The 20,024-nt window shown below is 44.7% G+C and overlaps 1 protein-coding gene across 2 annotated transcripts in view; it reads right to left on the bottom strand.

The window, feature by feature from the left end:
• Nucleotides 1–285: 285 nt before the first annotated feature.
• Nucleotides 286–20,024, bottom strand: part of LOC115206681 (TIAM Rac1 associated GEF 1) — a 124,068-nt gene continuing 104,329 nt past the window's right edge. For both annotated transcript variants that reach the window (XM_029773879.1, XM_029773880.1), the window contains exons 22-29: nt 18,709–18,888; nt 18,371–18,489; nt 16,095–16,203; nt 15,676–15,734; nt 8,995–9,103; nt 4,954–5,041; nt 2,437–2,609; nt 286–2,200 (exon numbers count right to left, since the gene is read on the bottom strand). In XM_029773879.1, coding sequence (XP_029629739.1) covers nt 1,590–2,200; nt 2,437–2,609; nt 4,954–5,041; nt 8,995–9,103; nt 15,676–15,734; nt 16,095–16,203; nt 18,371–18,489; nt 18,709–18,888 — 1,448 coding nt within the window. In that variant the 3' untranslated portion in view covers nt 286–1,589. The remainder of the gene's footprint in view (nt 2,201–2,436; nt 2,610–4,953; nt 5,042–8,994; nt 9,104–15,675; nt 15,735–16,094; nt 16,204–18,370; nt 18,490–18,708; nt 18,889–20,024) is intronic.

The following is a 20,024-nucleotide window of genomic DNA, read 5'->3' as shown; positions in this document are numbered from 1 at the left end:
ATACCATCGATCACCACATTCTATTGAGAGATTGGAAACCCAAATTGGTCTACATGGACAAGTTCTGGCCTGATTTAGATCTTATCTGTTGGAAAGATATCAGTTTGTCTCTGTGGATGGTTTGACAAATCAACTGTAAATGTTGGTGTTCCTCAAGGTTCCGTTTTGGGACCACTATTGTTTTCTCTTTATATTTTACATCTTGGTGATGTCATTCGGAAACATCATGTTAAATTTCACTGCTATGCGGATGACACACTGCTGTACATTTCAATGAAACATGGTGAAGCCCCAAAATTGCCCTCGCTGGAAGCCTGTGTTTCAGACATAAGGAAGTAAATGGCTGCAAATGTTCTAGGAGATAGTTGGGCATCACCACACACTTGTGAAGTTTCATCGCTTGGATGTCACACAGTGTGCTTACAGCTGGGACAAGGGAAAGTCACTAGGCAACGCACACATTGTGCGTAATACCCAGACTGCCGCATCTGGTGGGATCAGGTACATTTAGTATCCGTTAGGGTTGGCTTGGGGAGCGATTATATTTCCCCATAGTATGTTGTACCAAAGTTGACTGACTGGATGGGAACATAACGTTATGACTATAACTAGTGTTTTCTGAAGGAGGGAAACGAGGTACAACACCTGTTTGGCCCAGCACCGCCCGTTACTGGGCTCGGTGAAGAGCGGTATTAAATTAAAGAAATTAATCTGAGCCTTACACTTATCACCTGTGGAAGGCGTGGCTTCCAGCAAGGAGATGATGTAATTGGCCTTGTCAGGCGTGATTCTAGAACCTTCACCCGAAGAGCGACTCCCCATAGTATGTTGTACCTCATTTCCCTCCTTCTTGGAACAGTAGTTACAGTCATAACGTTGCGTTTCATGTGTTCAAAACAAATACGCACATTTGACAACAATGGGCAGGAACCTATAGTACCCCTGGAATCTGCCCCAATGTGCAAACCATGCCAAGCAACAGTATTGATTAGGGTCCATGATTGTACTGTCAGACAGTGAGCCAGCTAGCCAGCCAGTCAGTCAGTCTCTCACAGTTTGGCATCCACATCACCATATGATTGGATAAGACCCCGCCATGTCTCCGTATGATTGGTTGATTCGATAAGACCCCTCTCCTCTCCCTGTATTCCAGTATTGCTCCCATTGGAGGGCTTCAGTTTGAGCTTCACCACTCTATCTGTACACAACAAGGCATTCAAGTACACTGACAGGGAGGCGATATAGCAGTTTGAAGAAGCTGTGCCATGCATATCTACGCACGTGTATTAATGATGGGTGGGGATTGATTGATTGATTGTTCACTGATCATCTCTTGAAGCTCATGTATGCGTCCCAAATAGCACCCTATTCCCTATATAGTGCACTACTTTAGACCAGGGCCTTATAGAACCCTATTCCCTATATAGTGCGCTACTTTAGACAGGGCCCTATTCCCTATATAGTGCACTACTTTTGACCAGAGCCTTATGGGCCCCAAATAGGGAAAAGGGTGCCATTTGTAACTCATGTAAAGCTCTAAGTCTGAGTGGTGAAACACACTGTCTGTAACTGTCTTCTGGTCTTATAGTCTATCTCTGTAGTGTCTGAGCACCACAGTCCAGAGGACAGTTCTCCCTGCGTAGCCAGATGTCCTCACCTTCCTCCCTAGCCCCCTGGTCATCCACACTCATCCCAGCTAGGTCACACTGCTTCCCCAGATGGGAAAGTCTCATCCCTGGTGTGGTGGTCTCCATGGCTCCCTGGGGCTGGGGGTGTTTAGGGCCCCTCTCTTGGCCTTCCTCTCCCAGGGACAGGGCCCCTACAGGCCCCTCTAGGTCTGTGTTGGACAGTGATACAGTGGAGGGTCCACTGACAGACAGGCAGAAATCCTCATCACCACTAAGGATCTCTGTTTGTTTCACGTCTCCTCCTCCTTTCACCTCTGTCTCCTTCTGCGCCTCCTGCTCCTCCTCGTAGCGCTCCAGGTCAAACTGCTCCTCCACCCAGCGGTCTGTATCCCCTGCCTGCACCTCGCCCCGTCCCTGTCCTTCCCTTTGTCCCTGTCCCTCAGGCTCTTCAGGAGACAGTGGAGACAGAAGGGACTCCTGGTCTGGCTCGCTGTCGAAGACGATGTCTGTGTCGATGGTGAAACGGTTCCTCACCAGTTTCCTCCGGCCCAGGGTCCTCGCCGGGTCTGACACTGCAGAGGGAAGAGAAACAGACATCAAGGTTTCAGTGGGATGAATGGATTAGATAACAACGTCAATAGATGACATATAAAATATACACCACGTAAGCTAGCTGTTAGCTGTTAGCTGCTTTAAAACACACTGACAAAAGCACACACACACACACAACCCACGTCCCACCCACAATCCCATCATCCACAATCCCATCCCACCCCCCACACGCCTCTCCCCTCCCGACAGCACCTACCTGCTCTGTTCATGGCAGGTCTGGCTCCCTTCAGGGCACAGAGGCGTTTGCCTCCGAAGGGGACATACTGCTGGTTGGGAGGTAGAGACTCTGTCTTCATCAGTTGACGTCGTTGTTTATCTCTTAGGATGGAGTGGACTGTCTTCAGGAAGTCCTTCATACAGTCCACAGAACTGGACGAAAGAGAGATTTGAAAAGATTTGGCATGGGTTCACAGATCGTCAAAAAGTTATACAGCTGTACCATCGAGAGCATCCAGATCGGTTGCATCACCACCTGGTATGGCAACTACTCGGCATCCGACCGTAAGGCGCTACAGAGGGTAGTGCGTACGGCCAAGTACATCACTGGAGCAGGGCTTCCTGCCGTACAGGATCTATATACTAGGTGGTGTCAGAGGAACCCAAGTCATATACTGTTCTCTCTGCTACCGCACGGCAAGCGGTACCGGAGCGCCTTGTCTAGGTCCAAAAGGCTCCTTAACAGCTCCTTACTCCAAGATATTAGACTACTTAACAATTAATCCAATGACCACCTGGACTATTACATTGACCCTCCCCCTTTGTTTTTACACTGCTGCTACTCGCTGTTTATTATCTATGTATAGTCACTTTACCCCTACGTACATGTACAAATTACCTGGACTAACCTGTACCCCCACACATTGACTCTGTACCGGTACCCCCTGTATATAGCCTCCACATTGACTCTGTACCAGTAACCCCCCTGTATATAGCCTCCTCATTGACTCTGTACCGGTACCCCCTGTATATAGCCTCCTCATTGACTCGGTACCGGTACCCCCTGTATATAGCCTCCACATTGACTCTGTACCGGTACCCCCTGTATATAGCCTCCACATTGACTCTGTACTGGTACCCCCTGTATATAGCCTCCACATTGACTCTGTACCGGTACCCCCTGTATATAGCCTCCACATTGACTCTGTACCGGTACCCCCTGTATATAGCCTCCACATTGACTCTGTACTGGTACCCCCCTGTATATAGCCTCCACATTGACTCTGTACTGGTACCCCCTGTATATAGCCTCCACATTGACTCTATACCGGTACCCCCTGTATATAGCCTCCACATTGACTCTGTACCAGTAACCCCCCTGTATATAGCCTCCTCATTGACTCTGTACCGGTACCCCCTGTATATAGCCTCCTCATTGACTCGGTACCGGTACCCCCTGTATATAGCCTCCACATTGACTCTGTACCGGTACCCCCTGTATATAGCCTCCACATTGACTCTGTACCGGTACCCCCTGTATATAGCCTCCAGATTGACTCTGTACTGGTACCCCCTGTATATAGCCTCCACATTGACTCTATACCGGTACCCCCTGTATATAGCCTCCACATTGACTCTGTACCGGTACCCCCTGTAAATAGCCTCCACACTGACTCTGTACTGGTACCCCCTGTATATAGCCTCCACATTGACTCTGTACTGGTACCCCCTGTATATAGCCTCCACACTGACTCTGTACTGGTACCCCCTGTATATAGCCTCCACACTGACTCTGTACTGGTACCCCCTGTATATAGCCTCCACATTGACTCTGTACTGGTACCCCCTGTATATAGCCTCCACATTGACTCTGTACCGGTACCCCCTGTATATAGCCTCCACACTGACTCTGTACTGGTACCCCCTGTATATAGCCTCCACATTGACTCTGTACCGGTACCCCCTGTATATAGCCTCCACATTGACTCTGTACCGGTACCCCCTGTATATAGCCTCCACACTGACTCTGTACTGGTACCCCCTGTATATAGCCTCCACATTGACTCTGTACCGGTACCCCCTGTATATAGCCTCCACATTGACTCTGTACCGGTACCCCCTGTATATAGCCTCGTTATTGTTATTTTATTGTGTTACTTTTTATTACATTTTTTACCTTTATTTCTTGAACTGCATTGTTGGTTAAGGGCTTGTAAGTAAGCCATGTGACAAATAAAATTGGATTTGATTGGTTTAATTTGTTGGATAATTAAAATATTCTCAGATGGTTAATACATACAGTTGAAGTCAGAAGTTTACATACACTTTAGGTTGGAGTCATTAAAACTCGTTTTTCAACCAATCCACAAATTTCTTGTGAACAAACTATAGTTTTGGCAAGTCGGTGAGGACATCTACTTTGTGCATGACACAAGTAATTTTTCCAAAAATCGTTTACATACAGATTATTTCACTTATAATTCACACTGTCAGGAGGAGTGGGCCAAAATTTACCCAATTTATTGTGGGAAGCTTGTGGAAGGCTCCCCAAAACATTTGACCCAAGTTAAACAATTTAAAGGCAATGCTACCAAATACTAATTGAGTGCATGTAAACTTCTGACCCTCTGGGAATGTGATGAAAGAAATTAAAGCTGAAATAAATCATTGTCTCTACTATTATTCTGACATTTCACATTCTTAAAATAAAGTGGTGATCCTAACTGACCTGTGACAGGGAATTAGGATTAAATGTCAGTTAGATCAGGAGGCTCACCTGCAGAACAGGTGGAATGTCCTCTCCGGCCGTCCTTCTGACTCGGACTTGATGTGGACGATCTCACACGCGGCAGAGCCCTCTCCATCTGCATGGCGAGCACGCGCGCACACACACACACACACACACACACACACACACACACACACACACACACACACACACACACACACAGTTATAACCTCACGTACAGAACAACTCATTTCTAGTCACTGACTATCTTTATCTCACTCCATCCTGTCTATTCAGACAGAGAACATTACAAAGAACATCATGTCTATTCAGACAGAGAAGAACATTACAAAGAACATCCTGTCTATTTAGACAAAGAAGAACATTAAAGAACATCCTGTCTATTCAGACAGAGAACATTACAAAGAACATCATGTCTATTCAGACAGAGAACATTATAAAGAACATCCTGTCTATTCAGACAGAGAAGAACATTACAAAGAACATCCTGTCTATTCAGACAGAGAAGAACATTACAAAGAACATCCTGTCTATTCAGACAGAGAAGAACATTACAAAGAACATCCTGTCTATTCAGACAGAGAAGAACATTACAAAGAACATCCTGTCTATTCAGACAGAGAAGAACATTGCAAAGAACATCCTGTCTATTCAGACAGAGAAGAACATTACAAAGAACAGCATGTCTATTCAGACAGAGAAGAACATTACAAAGAACATCCTGTCTATTCAGACAGAGAAGAACATTACAAAAAATAACGTCGGTATTCAGACAGAGAAAAACATTACAACGTCAATACAGGAATGGTTGAGTCTATAGAGTGTGTCTCTCAAGCCTCTGCCAAATGACTCAAATAATGGATTAATAAACTGTAAATGCATTTCAGGATTCATCAGCATAGCTGAGTGTACTGTACCTTGGTCATTGAGGGCTCTATATTAAACTGTACCTTGGATATAGAGGGCTCTATATTAAACTGTACTGTACCTTGGTTATTGAGGGCTCTATATTAAACTGTACCTTGGTTATAGAGGGCTCTATATTAAACTGTACTGTACCTTGGTTATTGAGGGCTCTATATTAAACTGTACTGTACCTTGGTTATTGAGGGCTCTATATTAAACTGTACCTTGGTTATAGAGGGCTCTATATTAAACTGTACCTTGGTTATTGAGGGCTCTATATTAAACTGTGCCTTGGTTATTGAGGGCTCTATATTAAACTGTACCTTGGTTATTGAGGGCTCTATATTAAACTGTACCTTGGTTATTGAGGGCTCTATATTAAACTGTACTGTACCTTGGTTATTGAGGGCTCTATATTAAACTGTACCTTGGTTATAGAGGGCTCTATATTAAACTGTACCTTGGTTATTGAGGGCTCTATATTAAACTGTACCTTGGTTATTGAGGGCTCTATATTAAACTGTACCTTGGTTATTGAGGGCTCTATATTAAACTGTACCTTGGTTATAGAGGGCTCTATATTAAACTGTACCTTGGTTATTGAGGGCTCTATATTAAACTGTACTGTACCTTGGTTATTGAGGGCTCTATATTAAACTGTACTGTACCTTGGATATTGAGGGTTCTATACTAAACTGTACTATACCTTGGATATTGAGGGCTCTATATTAAACTGTACCTTGGATATTGAGGGCTCTATATTAAACTGTACCTTGGTTATAGAGGGCTCTATATTAAACTGTACCTTGGTTATTGAGGGCTCTATATTGAACTGTACCTTGGTTATAGAGGGCTCTATATTGAACAGTACTTTGGTTATTGAGGGCTCTATATTAAACTGTACTGTACCTTGGTTATTGAAGGCTCTATAATAAACTGTACCTTGGTTATAAAGGGCTCCATTTTGAACAGTACTTTGGTTATAGAGGGCTCTATATTAAACTGTACTGTACCTTGGTTATTGAGGGCTCTATATTAAACTGTACTGTACCTTGGTTATTGAGGGCTCTATATTAAACTGTACTGTACCTTGGTTATTGAGGGCTCTATATTGAACAGTACCTTGGTTATTGAGGGCTCTATATTGAACTGTACCTTGGTTATTGAGGGCTCTCTATTAAACTGTACCTTGGCTATTGATGGCTCTCTATTGAACTGTACCTTGGTTATTGAGGGCTCTATATTGAACTGTACCTTGGTTATTGGGGGCTCTATATTGAACTGTACCTTGGTTATTGAGGGCTCTATATTAAACTGTACTGTACCTTGGTTATTGAGGGCTCTATATTGAACTGTACCTTGGTTATTGAGGGCTCTATATTAAACTGTACCTTTGTTATCGAGGGCTCTATATTAAACTGTACTGTACCTTGGTTATTGAGGGCTTTATATTAAACTGTACCTTGGTTATTGAGGGCTCTATATTAAACTGTACCTTGGTTATTGAGGGCTCTATATTAAACTGTACTGTACCTTCGTTATTGAGGGCTCTATATTAAACTGTACTGTACCTTGGTTATTGAGGGCTCTATATTAAACTGTACCTTGGTTATTGAGGGCTGTATATTAAACTGTACTGTACCTTGGTTATTGAGGGCTCTATATTAAACTGTACTGTACCTTGGTTATTGAGGGCTCTATATTAAACTGTACTGTACCTTGGTTATTGAGGGCTCTATATTAAACTGTACCTTGGTTATTGAGGGCTCTATATTAAACTGTACTGTACCTTGGTTATTGAGGGCTCTATATTAAACTGTACTGTACCTTGGTTATTGAGGGCTCTATATTAAACTGTACTGTACCTTCGTTATTGAGGGCTCTATATTAAACTGTACTGTACCTTCGTTATTGAGGGCTCTATATTAAACTGTACCTTGGTTATTGAGGGCTCTCTATTAAACTGTACTGTACCTTGGTTATTGAGGGCTCTATATTGAACTGTACCTTGGTTATAGGGGGCTCTATATTAAACTGTACTTTGGTTATTGAGGGCTCTATATTAAACTGTACCTTGGTTATTGAGGGCTCTATAATAAACTGTACTTTGGTTATTGAGGGCTCTATAATAAACTGTACCTTGGTTATTGAGGGCTCTATAATAAACTGGACCTTGGTTATTGAGGGCTCTATAATAAACTGTACCTTGGTTATTGAGGGCTCTATATTGAACTGTACCTTGGTTATTGAGGGCTCCATATTGAACTGTACCTTGGTTATTGAGGGCTCCATATTGAACTGTACCTTGGTTATTGAGGGCTCCATATTGAACTGTACCTTGGTTATTGAGGGCTCTATATTAAACTGTACCTTGGTTATTGAGGGCTCCATATTGAACTGTACCTTGGTTATTGAGGGCTCCATATTGAACTGTACCTTGGTTATTGAGGGCTCCATATTGAACTGTACCTTGGTTATTGAGGGCTCCATATTGAACTGTACCTTGGTTATTGAGGGCTCTATATTAAACTGTACCTTGGTTATTGAGGGCTCCATATTGAACTGTACCTTGGTTATTGAGGGCTCTATATTAAACTGTACCTTGGTTATTGAGGGCTCCATATTGAACTATACCTTGGTTATTGAGGGCTCCATATTGAACTGTACCTTGGTTATTGAGGGCTCCATATTGAACTGTACCTTGGTTATTGAGGGCTCTATATTGAACTGTACCTTGGTTATTGAGGGCTCTATATTGAACTGTACCTTGGTTATTGAGGGCTCCATATTGAACTGTACCTTGGTTATTGAGGGCTCTATATTGAACTGGGCCTTGGTTATTGAGGGCTCTATATTGAACTGTACCTTGGTTATTGAGGGCTCTATAATAAACTGTACCTTGGTTATTGAGGGCTCTATATTGAACTGTACCTTGGTTATTGAGGGCTCTATATTAAACTGTACCTTGGTTATTGAGGGCTCCATATTGAACTGTACCTTGGTTATTGAGGGCTCCATATTGAACTGTACCTTGGTTATTGAGGGCTCTATATTGAACTGTACCTTGGTTATTGAGGGCTCTATATTGAACTGTACCTTGGTTATTGAGGGCTCTATATTGAACTGGACCTTGGTTATTGAGGGCTCTATAATAAACTGTACCTTGGTTATTGAGGGCTCGGACTTGGAGGGTGTCTGTGGAGATCATGTGACGGAAGTGGAACGGGTCCTTGTCGTCAGACGAGACGGACGACACTCGATGGGAGCCACCCTGAGACACACAGACGGACCTTAGATACTCCCCCCAACAGACAGATACACCCCCCCCAACAGATGCATAAATTATTGCCAAAGCATCTATATAGTGCTTATGAAGACTTTAAGTTTCTAAGTTACTGGAATGTGACAATTTTAGTTAATTTATGACACTTAAACTGCAGGTTGGTTTAGATGGCTGTGTGATATGCCTTTTAAAATACATCAGCTGGTACCACTGAACCAGTTATGGAAGGTACCATTGACCCACTGGACTAGTTATGGAAGGTACCACTGGACTAGTTACGGAAGGTACCACTGGACTAGTTATGGAAGGTACCACTGGACTAGTTATGGAAGGTACCAATGGACTAGTTATGGAAGTTACCACTGGACTAGTTATGGAAGGTACCATTGACCCACTGGACTAGTTATGGAAGGTACCACTGGACTAGTTACGGAAGGTACCACTGGACTAGTTATGGAAGGTACCACTGGACTAGTTATGGAAGGTACCAATGGACTAGTTATGGAAGGTACCACTGGACTAGTTATGGAAGTTACCACTGGACTAGGTATGGAAGGTACCACTGGACTAGTTATGGAAGGTACCACTGAACCACTGGACTAGTTATGGAAGGCACCACTGGACTAGTTACGGAAGGTACCACTGGACTAGTTATGGAAGGTACCACTGACCCAGTTATGGAAGGTACCACTGAACCACTGGAGTAGTTACGGAAGGTACCACTGGACTAGTTATGGAAGGTACCACTGGACTAGTTATGGAAGGTACCACTGGACTAGGTATGGAAGGTACCACTTGACTAGTTATGGAAGGTACCAATGGACTAGTTATGGAAGGTACCACTGAACCACTGGACTAGTTATGGAAGGCACCACTGGACTAGTTATGGAAGGTACCACTGGACTAGTTATGGAAGGTACCACTGGACTAGTTATGGAAGGTACCACTGGACTAGTTATGGAAGATACCACTGGACTAGGTATGGAAGGTACCACTGAACCACTGGACTAGTTATGGAAGGTACCACTGGACTAGGTATGGAAGGTACCACTGGACTAGTTATGGAAGGTACCACTTGACTAGTTATGGAAGGTACCAATGGACTAGTTATGGAAGGTACCAATGGACTAGTTATGGAAGGTACCACTGAACCACTGGACTAGTTATGGAAGGCACCACTGGACTAGTTATGGAAGGTACCACTGGACTAGTTATGGAAGGTACCACTGGACTAGTTATGGAAGGTACCACTGGACTAGTTATGGAAGGTACCACTGGACTAGTTATGGAAGATACCACTGGACTAGGTATGGAAGGTACCACTGGACTAGGTATGGAAGGTACCACTGAACCACTGGACTAGTTATGGAAGGTACCACTGACCCACTGGACTAGTTATGGAAGGTACCACTGGACTAGTTATGGAAGGTACCACTGAACCACTGGACTAGTTATGGAAGGCACCACTGGACTAGTTACGGAAGGTACCACAGACCCACTGGACTAGTTATGGAAGGTACCACTGGACTAGTTATGGAAGGTACCACTGAACCACTGGACTAGTTATGGAAGGTACCACTGGACTAGTTATGGAAGGTACCACTGGACTAGGTATGGAAGGTACCACTGGACTAGTTATGGAAGGTACCACTCAACTAGGTATGGAAGGTACCACTGGACTAGTTATGGAAGGTACCACTGAACCACTGGACTAGTTATGGAAGGCACCACTGGACTAGTTACGGAAGGTACCACAGACCCACTGGACTAGTTATGGAAGGTACCACTGGACTAGTTACGGAAGGTACCACTGGACTAGTTATGGAAGGTACCACTGGACTAGTTATGGAAGGTACCACTGGACTAGGTATGGAAGGTACCACTGAACCACTGGACTAGTTATGGAAGATACCACTGGACTAGTTATGGAAGGTACCACTGGACTAGTTATGGAAGGTACCACTGAACCACTGGACTAGTTATGGAAGGTACCACTGGACTAGTTATGGAAGGTACCACTGAACTAGTTATGGAAGGTACCACTGGACTAGTTATGGAAGGTACCACTGGACTAGTTATGGAAGGTACCACTGGACTAGTTATGGAAGGTACCACTGGACTAGTTATGGAAGATACCACTGGACTAGGTATGGAAGGTACCACTGGACTAGGTATGGAAGGTACCACTGAACCACTGGACTAGTTATGGAAGGTACCACTGACCCACTGGACTAGTTATGGAAGGTACCACTGGACTAGTTATGGAAGGTACCACTGAACCACTGGACTAGTTATGGAAGGCACCACTGGACTAGTTACGGAAGGTACCACAGACCCACTGGACTAGTTATGGAAGGTACCACTGGACTAGTTATGGAAGGTACCACTGAACCACTGGACTAGTTATGGAAGGTACCACTGGACTAGTTATGGAAGGTACCACTGGACTAGGTATGGAAGGTACCACTGGACTAGTTATGGAAGGTACCACTCAACTAGGTATGGAAGGTACCACTGGACTAGTTATGGAAGGTACCACTGAACCACTGGACTAGTTATGGAAGGCACCACTGGACTAGTTACGGAAGGTACCACAGACCCACTGGACTAGTTATGGAAGGTACCACTGGACTAGTTACGGAAGGTACCACTGGACTAGTTATGGAAGGTACCACTGGACTAGTTATGGAAGGTACCACTGGACTAGGTATGGAAGGTACCACTGAACCACTGGACTAGTTATGGAAGATACCACTGGACTAGTTATGGAAGGTACCACTGGACTAGTTATGGAAGGTACCACTGAACCACTGGACTAGTTATGGAAGGTACCACTGGACTAGTTATGGAAGGTACCACTGAACTAGTTATGGAAGGTACCACTGGACTAGTTATGGAAGGTACCACTGGACTAGTTATGGAAGGTACCACTGACCCACTGGACTAGTTATGGAAGGTACCACTGGACTAGTTATGGAAGGTACCACTGGACTAGGTATGGAAGGTACCACTGGACTAGTTATGGAAGGCACCACTGGACTAGTTACGGAAGGTACCACAGACCCACTGGACTAGTTATGGAAGGTACCACTGGACTAGTTACGGAAGGTACCACTGAACCACTGGACTAGTTATGGAAGGTACCACTGGACTAGTTATGGAAGGTACCACTGGACTAGTTATGGAAGGTACCACTGAACCACTGGACTAGTTATGGAAGGCACCACTGGACTAGTTATGGAAGGTACCACTGACCCACTGGACTAGTTATGGAAGTTACCACTGGACTAGTTATGGAAGGTACCACTGGACCACTGGACTAGTTATGGAAGGTACCACTGGACTAGTTATGGAAGGTACCACTGGACTAGTTATGGAAGGTACCACTGAACCACTGGACTAGTTATGGAAGGCACCACTGGACTAGTTATGGAAGGTACCACTGACCCACTGGACTAGTTATGGAAGTTACCACTGGACTAGTTATGGAAGGTACCACTGGACTAGTTTTGGAAGGTACCACTGAACCACTGGACTAGTTATGGAAGGTACCACTGGACTAGTTATGGAAGGTACCACTGGACTAGTTATGGAAGGTACCACTGGACTAATTATGGAAGGTACCACTGACCCACTGGACTAGTTATGGAAGGTACCACTGAACCACTGGACTAGTTATGGAAGGTACCACTGGACTAGTTATGGAAGGTACCAGTGACCCACTGGTCTAGTTATGGAAGGTACCACTGACCCACTGGACTAGTTATGGAAGGCACCACTGGACTAGTTATGGAAGGTACCACTGGACTAGTTATGGAAGGTACCACTGGACTAGTTATGGAAGTTACCAGTGACCCACTGGACTAGTTATGGAAGGTACCACTGGACTAGTTATGGAAGGTACCAGTGACCCACTGGACTAGTTATGGAAGGTCCCACTGGACTAGTTATGGAAGGTACCACTGACCCACTGGACTAGTTATGGAAGGTACCACTGGACTAGTTATGGAAGGCACCACTGGACTAGTTATGGAAGGTACCACTGGACTAGTTATGGAAGGTACCACTGGACTAGTTATGGAAGGTACCACTGACCCACTGGACTAGTTATGGAAGGTACCACTGGACTAGTTATGGAAGGTACCACTGGACTAGGTATGGAAGGTACCACTGGACTAGTTATGGAAGGCACCACTGGACTAGTTACGGAAGGTACCACAGACCCACTGGACTAGTTATGGAAGGTACCACTGGACTAGTTACGGAAGGTACCACTGAACCACTGGACTAGTTATGGAAGGTACCACTGGACTAGTTATGGAAGGTACCACTGGACTAGTTATGGAAGGTACCACTGAACCACTGGACTAGTTATGGAAGGCACCACTGACCCACTGGACTAGTTATGGAAGTTACCACTGGACTAGTTATGGAAGGTACCACTGGACCACTGGACTAGTTATGGAAGGTACCACTGGACTAGTTATGGAAGGTACCACTGGACTAGTTATGGAAGGTACCACTGAACCACTGGACTAGTTATGGAAGGCACCACTGGACTAGTTATGGAAGGTACCACTGACCCACTGGACTAGTTATGGAAGTTACCACTGGACTAGTTATGGAAGGTACCACTGGACTAGTTTTGGAAGGTACCACTGAACCACTGGACTAGTTATGGAAGGTACCACTGGACTAGTTATGGAAGGTACCACTGGACTAGTTATGGAAGGTACCACTGGACTAATTATGGAAGGTACCACTGACCCACTGGACTAGTTATGGAAGGTACCACTGAACCACTGGACTAGTTATGGAAGGTACCACTGGACTAGTTATGGAAGGTACCAGTGACCCACTGGTCTAGTTATGGAAGGTACCACTGACCCACTGGACTAGTTATGGAAGGCACCACTGGACTAGTTATGGAAGGTACCACTGGACTAGTTATGGAAGGTACCACTGGACTAGTTATGGAAGTTACCAGTGACCCACTGGACTAGTTATGGAAGGTACCACTGGACTAGTTATGGAAGGTACCAGTGACCCACTGGACTAGTTATGGAAGGTCCCACTGGACTAGTTATGGAAGGTACCACTGACCCACTGGACTAGTTATGGAAGGTACCACTGGACTAGTTATGGAAGGCACCACTGGACTAGTTATGGAAGGTACCACTGGACTAGTTATGGAAGGTACCACTGGACTAGTTATGGAAGGTACCACTGGACTAGTTATGGAAGGTACCACTGAACCACTGGACTAGTTATGGAAGTTACCATTGGACTAGTTATGGAAGATACCAGTGACCCACTGGACTAGTTATGGAAGGTACCACTGAACCACTGGACTAGTTATGGAAGGTACCACTGAACCACTGGACTAGTTATGGAAGGTACCACTGACCCACTGGACTAGTTATGGAAGGTACCACTGGACTAGTTACGGAAGGTACCACTGGACTAGTTACGGAAGGTACCACTGGACTAGTTATGGAAGGTACCACTGACCCACTGGACTAGGTATGGAAGGTACCACTGGACTAGTTATGGAAGTACCACTGGACTAGTTATGGAAGGTACCACTGGACCACTGGACTAGGTATGGAAGGTAGCACTGGACCACTGGACTAGTTATGGAAGGTACCACTGGACCACTGGACTAGTTATGGAAGGTACCACTGGACTAGTTATGGAAGGTACCACTGGACTAGTTATGGAAGGTACCACTGGACTAGTTATGGAAAGGTACCACTGGACTAGTTATGGAAGGTACCACTGGACTAGTTATGGAAGGTACCACTGGACTAGTTATGGAAGGTACCACTGGACTAGTTATGGAAGTTACCACTGGACTAGGTATGGAAGGTACCAGTGGACTAGTTATGGAAGGTACCACTGACCCACTGGACTAGGTATGGAAGGTACCACTGGACTAGGTATGGAAGGTACCAGTGGACTAGTTATGGAAGGTACCACTGACCCACTGGACTAGGTATGGAAGGTACCACTGGACTAGGTATGTAAGGTACCAGTGGACTAGTTATGGAAGGTACCACTGACCCACTGGACTAGTTATGGAAGGTACCACTGGACTAGTTATGGAAGGTACCACTGGACTAGTTACGGAAGGTACCACTGGACTAGTTATGGAAGGTACCACTGGACTAGTTATGGAAGTTACCACTGGACTAGGTATGGAAGGTACCAGTGGACTAGTTATGGAAGGTACCACTGACCCACTGGACTAGGTATGGAAGGTACCACTGGACTAGTTATGGAAGGTACCAGTGGACTAGTTATGGAAGGTACCACTGACCCACTGGACTAGGTATGGAAGGTACCACTGGACTAGTTATGGAAGGTACCACTGGACTAGTTATGGAAGGTACCACTGGACTAGTTACGGAAGGTACCACTGGACTAGTTATGGAAGGTACCACTGACCCACTTCAACAAAGCCAAATAAATTAGAACCACTTGATGGGAATGGAATATCACTGGTAGGATTCAGAGAAACTATGGTTGAACGTTTTGTTGTGTTAAGAGATGGAACTTACCATTTTCTTCTTCTGCTTGGATCCATCCTTACACACAAACACCACGGCTGTTCTGAAGACTGAACCATGAAGCAGGTGATGAAAAGGGTTAGCAGAAAGATTTCAGTGTATATGGAATACGTTTCAAATACATGAATAAGCTACCATAATATAGTATTATGTTAATTGGAGTGATCAGGCTTGCACTCAGTCCCAAATTGCCTGTGGTCAAAAGTTGTGCACTATAACAGGAATAGGGGACACAGTCTATGTCATTAGACAGAGTGGTACATGTATCCTTATGTAACAGACAGTCAGCTTGAGAGTGATCTAGAGAAGGTTCTAAGTAGCTTGGTCCTGTTCTAGAACTAGAACCCCATTAGCTACATGGTTCTGAGTAGGCCATTTCAGATGCACACTAGGTCTTGTCCTTAACGTACTGAATGCAGCCAGTTGGGGGTCTTTTTTCCATTTGCCCAGGGAGGAGGGAGGGTTGATCCAGGCTACGCTGGTGTGGAGCAGCAAGTCACCCATCGACAGATCAGCAACCTACAACACACAACACACCCATGTTACAACACAACCATGTTACACCCATGTTACAACACACTAATGTTACAGCAATGTTACATTAACAATACACCAACGTTACAACACAACCATGTTGCAACACAACCATGTTACAACCCTGTTACAACACAGCCATGTTACAACCATGTTACAACACAGCCATGTTACAAACATGTTACAACACAACAATGTTACAACACAACCATGTTACACCCATGTTACAACACAACCATGTTGCAACACAACCATGTTGCAACACAACCATGTTGCAACACAACCATGTTGCAACACAACCATATTGCAACCATGTTGCAACACAACCATGTTACAACCATGTTACAACACAACAATGTTACAACCATGTTACAACACAACAATGTTACAACCATGTTACAACACAACCAAGTTACAACACAACCATGTTACAACACAACAATGTTACAACACAACCATGCTACAACCATGTTACAACACAACCATGTTACAACACAACCATGTTACAACCCTGTTACAACACAACAATGTTACAACACAACCATGCTACAACCATGTTACAACACAACCATGTTACAACACAACCATGTTACAACACAACCATGTTACAACACAACCATGCTACAACCATGTTACAACACAACCATGTTACAACACAACCATGCTACAACCATGTTACAACACAACCATGCTACAAAACAACCAAGTTACACCCATGTTACAACACAACCATGTTGCAACACAACCATGTTACATTAACAACACCTTAATGTTACAGCAATGCAATCCCTCAACATACTCTGGGAAATTCTCAAACAACGCCCTATTCCCAATTTAGTGCACTTCCTTAGACCCGAGCTATGGGCCTTTCAAAAGAAGTACAGTGTGTAGCAAATAGGGTGTAATTAGAACCACACAGCCACTGATACCACAGACACACCTGGAGAACATGAGAAGACTTCCAAGAACACTGTCCCTCTGTCTTGATACCACAGAACATGAGGAGACTTCCAAGAACACTGTCCCTCTGTCTTGATAACACAGAACACGAGGAGACTTCCAACAACACTGTCCCTCTGTCTTGATACCACAGAACACGAGGAGACTTCCAACAACACTGTCCCTCTGTCTTGATACCACAGAACACGAGGAGACTTCCAACAACACTGTCCCTCTGTCTTGATACCACAGAACAGGAGGAGACTTCCAACAACACTGTCCCTCTGTCTTGATACCACAGAACACGAGGAGACTTCCAACAACACTGTCCCTCTGTCTTGATACCACAGAACACGAGGAGACTTCCAACAACACTGTCCCTCTGTCTTGATACCACAGAACACGAGGAGACTTCCAACAACACTGTCCCTCTGTCTTGATACCACAGAACACGAGAAGACTTCCAACAACACTGTCCCTCTGTCTTGATACCACAGAACACGAGAAGACTTCCAACAACACTGTCCCTCTGTCTTGATAACACAGAACACGAGAAGACTTCCAACAACACTGTCCCTCTGTCTTGATACCACAGAACATGAGGAGACTTCCAACAACACTGTCCCTCTGTCTTGATACCCCAGAACACGAGAAGACTTCCAACAACACTGTCCCTCTGTCTTGATACCCCAGAACACGAGAAGACTTCCAACAACACTGTCCCTCTGTCTTGATACCACAGAACACGAGGAGACTTCCAACAACACTGTCCCTCTGTCTTGACACCCCAGAACATGAGGAGACTTCCAACAACACTGTCCCTCTGTCTTGATAACACAGAACACGAGAAGACTTCCAACAACACTGTCCCTCTGTCTTGATACCCCAGAACACGAGAAGACTTCCAACAACACTGTCCCTCTGTCTTGATACCACAGAACACGAGAAGACTTCCAACAACACTGTCCCTCTGTCTTGATACCACAGAACACGAGGAGACTTCCAACAACACTGTCCCTCTGTCTTGATACCCCAGAACATGAGGAGACTTCCAACAACACTGTCCCTCTGTCTTGATACCACAGAACACGAGAAGACTTCCAACAACACTGTCCCTCTGTCTTGATACCCCAGAACACGAGAAGACTTCCAACAACACTGTCCCTCTGTCTTGATACCCCAGAACACGAGAAGACTTCCAACAACAACGCACCTCTTTTTTGTCTCCACTCTGCTCTGCTATAAGCTGGTCAAACACCAACCCAAACTCCTCGTGGATCTTCTGCATCTCATTGATGTGACTGGCCACCTTGTTCATGGCCTTCATAGCAACTGGACAGGATGTAGAGAGAAGAGAAGATGAACACTATTATACTAAACATAAGCCTTCTGCATCCCATTGAAAAAAATTGTAATATTAAAAATGTTTATATTTTATTGTCACATATACCCCTCCCTGCCTCCCCCCTCTCTCCTCCCCCTCCCTCCCTCCCTCCTTGCCTCGCCCCCCCTCCCCTCCCTCCCTCCCTCCCTCCCTCCCTCCCTCCTTACCATTCAGGTGATAGTGTTCTTCACTGTCAGGGTCAGTCAGTGAGTACAGCTCTCTCAGTAGTAGTGGATACTTCAGGACTCTCTGGATGGGTTTGATCAGGTAGGACTCCAGGGTTGAGGAGTGTTGCTGTTTAGGGTTCCTCTCTTCCAGAAACGCCTTGAAGTCTGCATCGGTCTTAGCTAGACGCAATGAGAGGGGGGGGGGGGGGGGGGGGGGTTATTAACGTAACCTCCAAACGTTTCAGAAGAGCTGGACAATGAAATAAGATCCAACATAAAGAAGGCCCCTGACTGTCTGCTGGTACCATACTGTTATGATTCAACATAAAGAAGGCCCCTGGCTGTCTGCTGGTACCATACTGTTATGATTCAACATAAAGAAGGCCCCTGACTGTCTGCTGGTACCATACTGTTATGATCCAACATAAAGAAGGTCCCTGACTGTCTGCTGGTACCATACTGTTACCATCCAACATAAAGAAGGTCCCTGACTGTCTGCTGGTACCATACTGTTATGATCCAACATAAAGAAGGTCCCTGACTGTCTGCTGGTACCATACTGTTATGATCCAACAGAAAGAAGGCCCCTGGCTGTCTGCTGGTACCATACTGTTATGATTCAACATAATGAAGGCCCCTGACTGTCTGCTGGTACCATACTGTTATGATCCTGCATAAAGAAGGCCCCTGACTGTCTGCTGGTACCATACTGTTATGTGATCTGTTAATAAAGGCCATACAAGAACAACACTTTCTCTTCTGTCTTAGCTGGAAGCAGAGGAAAGAGGAGTTTAATATGCAGCCAAACGTTTCACGGGAGCTGGTCCTCTGTCTGAAAAAGTTATATAACCGAAACATCACTCTGTTTTTAATGGATTTACAATAAATTATATATTTTATAATGTAGCATCTTCCTCCTGTTTACTCGTAATAAGTGATCTTTAAATCATCAGGCCCTTGAATAGTTAAATAAGCTGTGTATGTCCGGGGCTCCAATAATAATAATAATGTGTGAGGTACAGTTTGGGGGTAGTCAAGGAACAGAGGTGAGCAACACTGTCCTAAGAAACACATTATGTTATAGCTATGAAGAGGTCATTCAACACTGTCCTAAGAAACACATTATGTTATAGCTATGAAGAGGTCATTCAACACAGAGGAAATAAACCACTCACGGATTTTATCATGAGGCCAATGGTGACTTTAAAACAGTTACGGAGTTTAATGGCTCTGATAGGAGAACACTGAGGACGGATCAACAACATTGTAGTGACTCCACAATGCTAACTTAATTGACAGTGTGAAAAGAAGGAAGA

This window comes from Salmo trutta, chromosome 13 (assembly GCF_901001165.1).
Source record: "Salmo trutta chromosome 13, fSalTru1.1, whole genome shotgun sequence".
NCBI lineage: Eukaryota > Metazoa > Chordata > Actinopteri > Salmoniformes > Salmonidae > Salmo > Salmo trutta.
Note: the sequence above shows the minus strand (reverse complement) of the source record. Positions and strands in the feature narration are given on the sequence as shown.